Source organism: Salmo trutta, chromosome 26 (genome assembly GCF_901001165.1).
Source record: "Salmo trutta chromosome 26, fSalTru1.1, whole genome shotgun sequence".
In the NCBI taxonomy this organism is placed as follows: domain Eukaryota; kingdom Metazoa; phylum Chordata; class Actinopteri; order Salmoniformes; family Salmonidae; genus Salmo; species Salmo trutta.
This window is the reverse complement of record NC_042982.1, coordinates 34,008,390-34,020,541: the sequence shown is the minus strand read 5'-3', so window position 1 is coordinate 34,020,541 and position 12,152 is coordinate 34,008,390. Positions and strand designations below refer to the sequence as shown.

General features: G+C 48.7%; 1 protein-coding gene across 1 annotated transcript; it reads left to right on the top strand.

Moving 5' to 3' along the window:
• Nucleotides 1-1,444: 1,444 nt before the first annotated feature.
• On the top strand, nucleotides 1,445-11,165 carry LOC115163887 (platelet binding protein GspB-like). The gene is given in 9 exon segments (XM_029716095.1): nucleotides 1,445-1,503; nucleotides 5,469-5,767; nucleotides 5,973-6,155; nucleotides 6,787-6,810; nucleotides 7,970-8,380; nucleotides 8,731-8,778; nucleotides 9,075-9,719; nucleotides 10,030-10,356; nucleotides 10,813-11,165. Coding segments are annotated over 9 exon segments (2,349 nt in total).
• Nucleotides 11,166-12,152: the final 987 nt, after the last annotated feature.

The following is a 12,152-nucleotide window of genomic DNA, read 5'->3' as shown; positions in this document are numbered from 1 at the left end:
GAGGTTGGGGGCAGAAAAGGGGCAGAGTAGAGACAGAGAGAGGGGGGGTTAGTGGTCAGAGTGTTGGGCCAGTAACTGAAAGGTTGCTCGATCGAATCCCTGAGCTGATAAGGTAACAGTTAACACACTGTTCCTAGGCCGTCATTGTGAATAAGAATTTGTTCTTAACTGACTTGCCTAGTTAAATAAAGGTTAAAAAAAGGTTTTAATTAGTTGATTATTGGGTTAACTTCATCTGATTCTATTGTAATCTTATAGTTCTACAAATGGACTGCTATAGACTTGTTATAGCTGGCAGTTGTGAGGTAGTCCAGACATTGTCTTGTTTTCAGAACATAACACATCCACATTACAATGGACGTCTAGCTGGGCCCTCATCTTCATACCAGCGTTTAAATACAATTTATTTGATCTTCATCTCATCTTTGATTTTATCTTCATTGAATTCCAGAGTTTTTGTTTTCATCTGAAGATCATTTGTATAATGCGTCTAGTAAAGTGAACATCTAGAATCTAGTCACTGAAGCCATACAGTAGCACTTAGAATACACTATGAGGAGCCTCAAAGCCATACTTCAATAGGTGTAATCTATATTGTAAACTGGGTGTTTTCGAGCCCTGAATGCTGATTGGCTGAAAGCCGTGGTATATCAGACCGTATACCACAGGTATGACAAAACATGTATTTTTACTGCTCTAATTACGTTGGTAACCAGTTTATAATAGCAATAAGGCACCTCGGGGGTTTGTGGTGTATGGCCAATATACCACGGCTAAGGGCTGTATCGAGGCACTCCGCAAACAGCACTTAGGCGTGGTACATTGGCCATATACCACACCCACTCTGACCTTATTGCTTAAATCTAAAACTGACATACGACTTGCTTCCTTTTAATCATCCCACTGTTAAACTCTGTATTGGGTCGAACCCAGTTGTAGTAAGAACTAACAGTAATATTGATGCTAAAGCCATTCTATTGCCAGGAAAAAGGCTTTAGGATAGGTCCTTCTTTCGTCTCCTTTATTATGAGAGTCAAACATTTCTTTTGTCATCCATTTGAACTTTAATTTGCTTAATTTAGAGCACTTAATGTACACGGTGAAGAGTGTTGTCCAGTAACTGAAAGTTTGCTGGATCGAATCCCCAAGCCAACTAGGTGAAAAATCTGTCAATGTGTCCTTGAGCAAGGCACTTAACCCTAATTGCTTCCGTAAGTCGCTCTGGATAAGAACTTCTGCTAAATGACTCAAATGTAAATGTAAAATGTACTCCACATCAATGGCATCCCACGGAAAACAACACAATGGCCTGCTTCTGCCTCAACTGTTGTGTATCTGTTTCATTCGGAGCACTGCAGGCCCTGCCTTGAAGTATGGAACTATGTTATAATTAGCACACAGTAGAACACTAACTAGACTCCCCATTGGGACTCCAATTCCCAGAATGCATCAGATAGTGAAGCAGAAGGCAGGTACAGTCAGAATGGAGAAGAGCCACCTGCAGTAGGAGATCCCACTGCATCTGTCTCTACAGCATAGAGCACTACTTTCTATCTGCCTAACAGTCACAACACATTTTCCTTCTTCCGCATGGAACTATTCAGCCTCAGATGTTCAATTTGAATCTTTTCAAACAATGTTCTTATCATTTTTTTAAAGCCTGTTTCTTTGTATGCCTTTTATGGACTCAAAAAGGCTGCTTAACGATGTGTTCGATATCAACATTCAGGATTTTACCGGTAAAATGTTTATTTTGTCTTCTTTTGTACTGCTTAATGTTGATTAAAGGAGAGTTGGAAAGCAAACGGAAGGCTTTGCCAGATATGCTGTTGTACTGTTGTGTTCATGTCACTGTCATTTCATATCATCAACCTAGTGGCCAGTGTTCTGGAAATGAGGTGCAAGGAGTGTCTCAGGTTATTTTACTGTACATTCTGGCGGTGTTCATGTATGTGTGTATATATATATGTGTGTATATGTTCATATGCATCTCCACTCAGTTATTTCATTCCAGTTTCATTGCTGAAAGATATCCCTCTTTTATGTCCGATGCTGTCCTGTTTCATTTCTTTTCGCCAGTGGTTTTAATTCCAAGTTTAACGTGCTGGTCCATCCACCTTAAGACAAGATGTCAGGAACAGAACATACCAAATTAATATTGATACTTCTAATGTGTTTTTGTGTCTTTTTAATAATCATGGTTTTCTTTTAAATCACGGTGTTGTTGTTTTGTATTTATTAAAATGATAATAAAAAGGTATATTGTGAAATATGCATAAAGATTTGTGGAATATAAAATGTTGTTTTTTTTGTAAACTTTGCTGTCGGAAAAGGCCAGGGACGGGCAACTCCAGTCCTCAGGGGCCAGAGTGCTGTCACACATTGTCCCCATCCCTAGCAAACACAGCTGATTAAACTAATTGCATTCTAAACTGAAGATCAGGATTAGTTGATTATTGGAGTCAGGTGAGTTAGCTGGGGCAAAAACGTGGCATCAATAAGGCTCCCCGAGGACTGGAGTTGCCCATCCCTGAGCTGGGCCATAAGGACTTGATTGACTCTCCAGGTCCACAGTAAGTTGCAAAGCTGAGTCATTAGTTGTCAGAGACAATGGAGTCACTGGGTCCTGCATGTTAACAACTCTGCTCCGTCTCATCTCAAAACGAAAGAAAGTTAAACCTTTTCCAAACACAAACAGCGATATGTTCCTCATTTGCTTGACAAGACAATAGATACAGGTGTTCTTTTTTGGAAGGTTGAAAAGTACTTTGGCTTTCCGTCTCTTTCGTTCCTTTTCTCAGTATTGTTGGATCTGTGTGTTCGCCTTTTTGCAACAAAAAAAAGAGGATTAAAAAAAGAGAAAAAGAGCAAGTTGTTGGGTGAAGTCTTTCTGTACAGTGCCGGGCAAGGTGATGCCATCTCTCCAATGCCATTTCTACATTCTGTACAACCTTCTGTATTCACTTGCATGTCCTTGTCCAAGAAGAGGAAAATAGTGGAGCAAGAAATTAAACTTTTACAAGTCTCATTCCCATGTCCTGTAAGATAAATCCAAGTTATTTTCTTTCATTGTACCTGGATCACTATCAACAAATAAAATATTTTTGAAAAATGTGAACCCTTGTCTTTCGCTCCGTTGATTGACAAGGTGTTTTACACAATATCACTATCTGTCAAAGTCAGCTGGAAAGGTTCTGTACCATGTTTTCATTGTTTTGAGTATGGCTTTCTGGACATACAGTATTTTGTTCCAAGAAAAAGACAAAAATTCAGAAATCTCCTCTAAAAAGAATAGTGTTTCCTTCTGTCCTGTGTGTGTGTGTGTGTGTGTGTGTGTGTGTGTGTGTGTGTGTGTGTGTGTGTGTGTGTGTGTGTACTGTATGTGTTTGAGAGGGTGTCTGACTCAGCTGTGCTTTTTGTGTCAAACCAGTTGACATGCTGCTCCTCTCGGAGAGGGCCAACATCAAACAGAACGCCAAATCCCTCAATGAGATAGGCACCCGCACTTTGAATAACACTTAAAATGACTTAGAAATGTTGCTCAGATAGTGCATTTTATATTTTTCCTTTTTGAACACCAGGATGTGACAAAATAGAGTCAGCAAATGTGACAGAATGAGGCGTTGATAACCGCTTGGAGAGAAAACTTACCTTACTCCTTAACAAGTCCATTAGAGCAACTTAGTTTGCTATGACTTTATTAAGTAAATGTCTCATCTGAATGTTAGGCTACACTGTGTCCCCTGTCAATTGGTATGTCTATGTGTACTTACAGACTGCTTTGTGTGATGTTCTTCTTAGCATAGAGATGCTTTTAGACGGACCTCCATCTTATTTGTAATGTGAAAGCCAGCTAGTCTGATGGCGTTTAAGGAACGATGGCTCATGTAATGAAAACCAATAAAAGGCTGTTTTATAGTTCGTTAAATAATTTCATTATCCCATCCCTGCTCTCCGCTCCACCTAAATGACAGCAATTATTCATGTTAATATCTTTGATCTCTCTCTACATTTCTTTCCCTCTCTCTCACTCTTGTTTTCTCTCTCCCCACTCACTCGTTTTCTTTCTTTCTCTCTCTCTCTTCCTCTTTGTTCTGAATTCTCTGTCTGGGACTTTAAAACAGGCAAGTGTTAGGGCACCTAACACTTGTGGGTCTTTCAAGCCAACAGCTTGAGGAACCAAACAGCTCCCCTCACTCCACTAACAAACCAAACCTACAATGCGTTAGTAAGAGAAAGTAAGTTAAGAACTAGTTACATTTACCAGTCCTCCAACTCCCTAAATCACTACTCTCTCACTTTCTCTCTCTCTCTCTCTCTCTCTCTCTCTCTCTCTCTCTCTCTCTCTCTCTCTCTCTCTCTCTCTCTCTCTCTCTCTCTCTCTCTCTCTGTCTCTCTCTGATCAATGTGAATGATTGAAGCAGAGAGGATGAGGAGTGTGAGACGGTTTGACACAGATCTCTGCCCTGTCTCAGATCAGTGTGTTTTCCCAAGGCCTTCCTTCCCTCCAGGTATGTGATATTGGAAACGGTTGGAAAATATTTGTACTCATATGACAAAGGTTCAGCAAACAATCCACCAGTGGTGGTGATGCAGGGACAAATTCACTATTTCACAACTCAGCCCCAGACTCAGCCTCTTGTCTCAGTCTCATCATCAGCCCCAGTTTCAGGCTCATCCTCAGCCCAATTCTCATCCTCAGTCTCATCTTCACCCTTAGCCTCAGCCCCAGCCTCTTGTCTCAGTCTCAGCCCCAGTCTCAGCCTCAGTCTCAGCCTCAGTCTCATCCTCAGCCCAATTCTCATCCTCAGGCTCAGCCTCAGTCTCATCCTCAGCCTTAGCCTCAGCCTTAGCCTCTTGTCTCAGTCTCAGCCTCAGTCTCATCCTAAGTTTCAATCTCAGACTCAGCCTCATCCTCAGACTCATCCTCAGGCTCAGCATCAGCCTCTTGTCTCAGCCCTAGTTTCAGTATCAGTTTAATCCACATCCCAGGACTCATCCTCAGACCCAGTCTCATCCTCAGTCCCAGTCTCAGTTTAATCCTCAGCCCTAGTGTCATCCTCAGCCCCAACCTCAGTCTCATCCTCAGTATTAGTCTCATCCTCAGCCCAGTCTCATCTTCAACCCCAGTCTCAGCATCAGTCTCATCTCCTCATTATCAGTCTCTTCCTCAGCCTCAGGCTCATCCTTAGTATCAGTCTAATCCTCATTCCCAGTTTCATCTTCAGTCCCAGTCTCATCTTCATCCTCATCCTCAGCCCCAGTCTCAGCCCCAGCCTCACCCTCAGCCCCAGTCTCAGCCCCAGCCTCATCCTCAGCCCCAGTCTCATCCTCAGCCCTAGTGTCATCCTCAGACCCAATTTCATTCTCAGTCCCAGTCTCATCCTCAGCCTCAGCCTCATCCTCAGCCTCAGCCTCATCCTCAGCCCCAGTCTCAGTCTCATCCTCAGCCTCAGTCTCATTCTCAGCCCCAGTCTCAGTCTCATCCTCAGTCCAAGTCTCAGACTCATCCTCAGCCTCAGTCTCATCCTCAGCCCCAGTCTCATCCTCAGTATCAGTATCATCCTCATCCTCAGCCTCAGTCTCATCCTCAGCCCCAGTCTCATCCTCAGTATCAGTATCATCCTCATTCTCAGCCCCAGTCTCATCCTCAGCCCCAGTCTCAGTCTCATCCTCAGTCCAAGTCTCAGACTCATCCTCAGCCTCAGTCTCATCCTCAGCCCCAGTCTCATCCTCAGTATCAGTATCATCCTCATCCTCAGCCTCAGTCTCATCCTCAGCCTCAGTCTCATCCTCAGCCCCAGTCTCAGTCTCTTCCTCTGCCCCAGTCTCAGTTTCATCCTCAGCCCCAGTCTCATCCTCAGTCTCATCCTCAGTCTCATACTCGGTCCCAGTCTCATCCTCAGTCCCAGTCTCATCCTCAGTCCCAGTCTCATCCTCAGTCCCAGTCTCAGTCTCATCCTCTGCCCCAGTCTCAGACTCATCCTCATCCCCAGTCTCAGTCTGTCTCATCTTCATCCCCAGTCTATTCCTCAGTAGAAGTATCATCCTCAGCCCCAGTCTCATCCTGACTCCCAGTCTCATCCTCAGTCACATCATCATCCTCATCCTCAGCCCCAGTCTTATCCTTAGCCCCAGTCTCAGTCTCATCCTCAGTCTCATCCTCAACCCCAGCCTCATTCTCAGCCTCAGTCTCAGTCTCATCCTCAGTCCAAGTCTCAGACTCATCCTCAGCCCCAGTCTCATCCTCAGCCTCAGTCTCATTCTCAGACTCAGTCTCATCCTCAGCCCCAGTCTCAGTCTCTTCCTCAGCCCCAGACTCAGTCTCATCCTCTGCCCCAGCCTCAGTCTCATCCTCTGCCCCAGTCTCAGTCTCACCCTCTGCCCCAGTCTCAGTCTCATCCTCAGCCCCAATCTCAGGCTCATTCCCAGTCTCATCCTCAGCCCCAGTTTAATCCTCAGTCTCATCCTCAGTCTCATACTCGGTCCCAGTCTCATCCTCAGTCCCAGTCTCATCCTCAGTCCCAGTCTGATCCTCAGCCCCAGTCTCATCCTCAGCCCCAGTCTCATTCTCAGTCTCATCTTCATCCCCAGTCTATTCCTCAGTATAAGTATCATCCTCAGCCCCAGTCTCATCCTCAGTCACATCATCATCCTCATCCTCAGCCCCAGCCCCAGTCTCAGCCCCAGTCTCAGTCTCAGTCTCAATCTCATCCTCAGCCCCAGTCTCAGTCTCATCCTCAGCCCCAGTCTCATCCTCAGCCCCAGTCTCAGTCTCATCCTCAGTCTTAGCCTCAGCCTCAGCCTCTTGTCTCAGTCTCAGCCTCAGTCTCATCCTAAGTTTCAATCTCAGACTCAGCCTCATCCTCAGCCTCATCCTCAGGCTCAGCATCAGCCTCTTGTCTCAGCCCTAGTTTCAGTATCAGTTTAATCCACATCCCAGGTCTCATCCTCAGACCCAGTCTCAGCCTCAGTCTCATCCTCAGTCCCAGTCTCAGTTTAATCCTCAGCCCTAGTGTCATCCTCAGCCCCAACCTCAGTCTCATCCTCAGTATTAGTCTCATCCTCAGCCCAGTCTCATCTTCAGTCTCATCCTCAGTCTCATACTCGGTCCCAGTCTCATCCTCAGTCCCAGTCTCATCCTCAGTCCCAGTCTGATCCTCAGCCCCAGTCTCATCCTCAGCCCCAGTCTCATTCTCAGTCTCATCTTCATCCCCAGTCTATTCCTCAGTATTAGTATCATCCTCAGCCCCAGTCTCATCCTCAGTCACATCATCATCCTCATCCTCAGCCCCAGCCCCAGTCTCAGCCCCAGTCTCAGTCTCAGTCTCAATCTCATCCTCAGCCCCAGTCTCAGTCTCATCCTCAGCCCCAGTCTCATCCTCAGCCCCAGTCTCAGTCTCATTCTCAGTCTCATCTTCATCCCCAGTTTATTCCTCAGTATAAGTATCATCCTCAGCCTCAGTCTCATCCTCGGCCTCAATCTCATCCTCAGCCCCAATCTCATCCTCAGTCCCAGTCTCATCCTCAGTCACATCATCATCCTCATCCTCAGCCCCATTCTCAGCCCCAGTCTCATCCTCTGCCCCAGTCTCAGTCTCATCCTCAGCCCCAGTCTCAGTCTCATCCTCAGCCCCAGTCTCATCCTCAACCCCAGTCTCAGTCTCAGTCTCATTCTCAGTCTCATCCTCAGCCCCAGTCTCAGTCTCATCCTCAGCCCCAGTCTCATCCTCAACCCCAGTCTCAGTCTCAGTCTCATTCTCAGTCTCATCCTCAGCCCCAGTCTCATCCTCAACCCCAGTCTCATTCTCAGTCTCATTCTCAGTCTCATCCTCAGCCCCAGTCTCAGTCTCATCCTCAGCCCCAGTCTCATCCTCAACCCCAGTCTCAGTCTCAGTCTCATTCTCAGTCTCATCCTCAGCCACAGTCTCAGTCTCATCCTCAGTCTCAATCTCATCCTCGGCCCCAGTCTCATCCTCAGCCCCAGTCTCAGTCTCATCCTCAGCCCCAGTCTCAGTCTCATCCTCATCCCCAGTCTCAGTCTCATCTACAGCCCCAGTCTCAGTCTCATCCTCAGCCTCAGTCTTAGTCTCATCCTCAGTCCCAGTCTCATCCTCAGTCTCATCATCATCCTCAGCCCCAGTCTCATCCTCAGTCTCATCATCATCCTCAGCCCCAGTCTCAGTCTCAGTCTCATCCTCAGCCCCAGTCTGATCCTCAGCCCCAGTCTCATCCTCAGCCCCAGGCTCATCCTCAGCCTCAGTCTCATCCTCAGCCCCAGTCTCAGTCTCATCCTCAGCCCCAGTCTCATCATCAGTCTCATCCTCAGTATCAGTCTCAACCTCGGCCCCAGCCTCATCCTCAGTATCAGTCTCATCCTCAATATCAGACTCACCCTCAGTATCAGTCTCATCCTCAGCCCCAGTCTCATCCTCAGCCCCAGCCTCATCCTTCGCCCCAGTCTCAGCCTCGGTCTCATCCTCAGCCCCAGTCTGATCCTCAGTCTCATTCTCAGTCTGTCTCAGTCTCATCCTCAGCCCCAGCCCCAGTCTCATCCTCAGCCCCAGTCTCATCCTCAACCCCAGTCTCAGTCTCAGTCTCATTCTCAGTCTCATCCTCAGCCCAATTCTCATCCTCAGGCTCAGCCTCAGTCTCATCCTCAGCCTTAGCCTCAGCCTCAGCCTCTTGTCTCAGTCTCAGCCTCAGTCTCATCCTAAGTTTCAATCTCAGACTCAGCCTCATCCTCAGCCTCATCCTCAGGCTCAGCATCAGCCTCTTGTCTCAGCCCTAGTTTCAGTATCAGTTTAATCCACATCCCAGGTCTCATCCTCAGACCCAGTCTCAGCCTCAGTCTCATCCTCAGTCCCAGTCTCAGTTTAATCCTCAGCCCTAGTGTCATCCTCAGCCCCAACCTCAGCCTCATCCTCAGTATTAGTCTCATCCTCAGCCCAGTCTCATCTTCAACCCCAGTCTCAGCATCAGTCTCATCTCCTCATTATCAGTCTCTTCCTCAGCCTCAGGCTCATCCTTAGTATCAGTCTAATCCTCATTCCCAGTTTCATCTTCAGTCCCAGTCTCATCTTCATCCTCATCCTCAGCCCCAGTCTCAGCCCCAGCCTCATCCTCAGCCCCAGTCTCAGCCCCAGCCTCATCCTCAGCCCCAGTCTCATCCTCAGCCCTAGTGTCATCCTCAGACCCAATTTCATTCTCAGTCCCAGTCTCATCCTCAGCCTCAGTCTCATCCTCAGTCCAAGTCTCAGACTCATCCTCAGCCTCAGTCTCATCCTCAGCCCCAGTCTCATCCTCAGTATCAGTATCATCCTCATCCTCAGCCTCAGTCTCATCCTCAGCCCCAGTCTCATCCTCAGTATCAGTATCATCCTCATTCTCAGCCCCAGTCTCATCCTCAGCCCCAGTCTCAGTCTCATCCTCAGTCCAAGTCTCAGACTCATCCTCAGCCTCAGTCTCATCCTCAGCCCCAGTCTCATCCTCAGTATCAGTATCATCCTCATCCTCAGCCTCAGTCTCATCCTCAGCCTCAGTCTCATCCTCAGCACCAGTCTCAGTCTCTTCCTCTGCCCCAGTCTCAGTCTCATCCTCAGCCCCAATCTCAGGCTCATCCCCAGTCTCATCCTCAGCCCCAGTTTCATCCTCAGCCCCAGTCTCATCCTCAGTCTCATCCTCAGTCTCATACTCGGTCCCAGTCTCATCCTCAGTCCCAGTCTCATCCTCAGTCCCAGTCTCATCCTCAGTCCCAGTCTCAGTCTCATCCTCTGCCCCAGTCTCAGACTCATCCTCATCCCCAGTCTCAGTCTGTCTCATCTTCATCCCCAGTCTATTCCTCAGTAGAAGTATCATCCTCAGCCCCAGTCTCATCCTGAGTCCCAGTCTCATCCTCAGTCACATCATCATCCTCATCCTCAGCCCCAGTCTTATCCTTAGCCCCAGTCTCAGTCTCATCCTCAGTCTCATCCTCAACCCCAGCCTCATTCTCAGCCTCAGTCTCAGTCTCATCCTCAGTCCAAGTCTCAGACTCATCCTCAGTCTCATCCTCAGCCCCAGTCTCATCCTCAGTATCAGTATCATCCTCATCCTCAGCCTCAGTCTCATCCTCAGCCCCAGTCTCATCCTCATCCCCAGTCTCATCCTCAGCCCCAGTTTCATCCTCATCCCCAGTCTCATCCTCAGTCCCAGTCTCATCCTCAGTCACATCATCATCCTCAGTCACATCATCATCCTCATCCTCAGCCCCATTCTCAGCCCCAGTCTCAGCCCCAGTCTCATCCTCTGCCCCAGTCTCAGTCTCATCCTCAGCCCCAGTCTCAGTCTCATCCTCAGCCCCAGTCTCATCCTCAACCCCAGTCTCAGTCTCAGTCTCATTCTCAGTCTCATCCTCAGCCCCAGTCTCAGTCTCATCCTCAGCCCCAGTCTCATCCTCAACCCCAGTCTCAGTCTCAGTCTCATTCTCAGTCTCATCCTCAGCCCCAGTCTCATCCTCAACCCCAGTCTCATTCTCAGTCTCATTCTCAGTCTCATCCTCAGCCCCAGTCTCAGTCTCATCCTCAGCCCCAGTCTCATCCTCAACCCCAGTCTCAGTCTCAGTCTCATTCTCAGTCTCATCCTCAGCCACAGTCTCAGTCTCATCCTCAGTCTCAATCTCATCCTCGGCCCCAGTCTCATCCTCAGCCCCAGTCTCAGTCTCATCCTCAGCCCCAGTCTCAGTCTCATCCTCATCCCCAGTCTCAGTCTCATCTACAGCCCCAGTCTCATTCTCATCCTCAGCCTCAGTCTTAGTCTCTTCCTCAGTCCCAGTCTCATCCTCAGTCTCATCATCATCCTCAGCCCCAGTCTCATCCTCAGTCTCATCATCATCCTCAGCCCCAGTCTCAGTCTCAGTCTCATCCTCAGCCCCAGTCTCATCCTCAGCCTCAGTCTCATCCTCAGCCCCAGTCTCAATCTCATCCTCAGCACCAGTCTCATCATCAGTCTCATCCTCAGTATCAGTCTCAACCTCGGCCCCAGCCTCATCCTCAGTATCAGTCTCATCCTCAATATCAGACTCACCCTCAGTATCAGTCTCATCCTCAGCCCCAGTCTCATCCTCAGCCCCAGCCTCATCCTTCGCCCCAGTCTCAGCCTCGGTCTCATCCTCAGCCCCAGTCTGATCCTCAGTCTCATTCTCAGTCTGTCTCAGTCTCATCGTCAGCCCCAGCCCCAGTCTCATCCTCAGCCCCAGTCTCATCCTCAACCCCAGTCTCAGTCTCAGTCTCATTCTCAGTCTCATCCTCAGCCCCAGTCTCAGTCTCATCCTCAGCCACAGTCTCAGTCTCATCCTCAGTCTCAGTCTCATCCTCAGCACCAGGCTCATCCTCAGCCCCAGTCTCAGTCTCATCCTCAGTCTCAGTCTCATCCTCGGCCCCAGTCTCATCCTTAGCCCCAGTCTCAGTCTCATCCTCAGCCCCAGTCTCAGTCTCATCCTCAGCCCCAGTATCAGTCTCATCCTCATCCCCAGTCTCAGTCTCATCCTCATCCCCAGTCTCAGTCTCATCCTCATCCCCAGTCTCAGTCTTAGCCTCAGCCCAGTCTCAGTCTTATCTACAGCGCCAGACTCAGTCTCATCCTCAGCCCCAGTCTCAGTCTCAGCCACAGTCTCAGTCTCATCTTCAGCCCCAGTCCCAGTCTCATCCTCAGACCCAGTCTCATCCTCAGTCCCAGTCTCATCCTAAGGCTCATCATCATCCTCAGCCCCAACCTCAGTCTCAGTGTCACCCTCAGTCTCAGTCTCACCCTCAGTCCCAGTCTCATCCTCAGCCCCAGTCTCAGCCCCAGTCTCAGCCCCAGTCTCAGCCCCAGTGTCAGCCCCAGTCTCAGTCTCAGGCCCAGTCTCAGTCTCATCCCCAGTCTCATCCTCATTCTCATCCTCAGCCCCAGTCTCATCCTTTGTCTCATCCTCATTCTCATCCTCAGCCCCAGTCTAAGTCTCAGTCTCAGTCTCATCCCCAGTTGCAGTCTTATCCCCAGTGTCAGTCACAGTCTCATCCCCAGTCTCAGTCTCATCCCCAGTCTCAGTCTCAGTCTCACCCCAAGTCTCAGTCTTATCCCCAGTCTCAGTCACAGTCTCATCCCCAGTCTCAGTCTCATCCCCAGTCTCA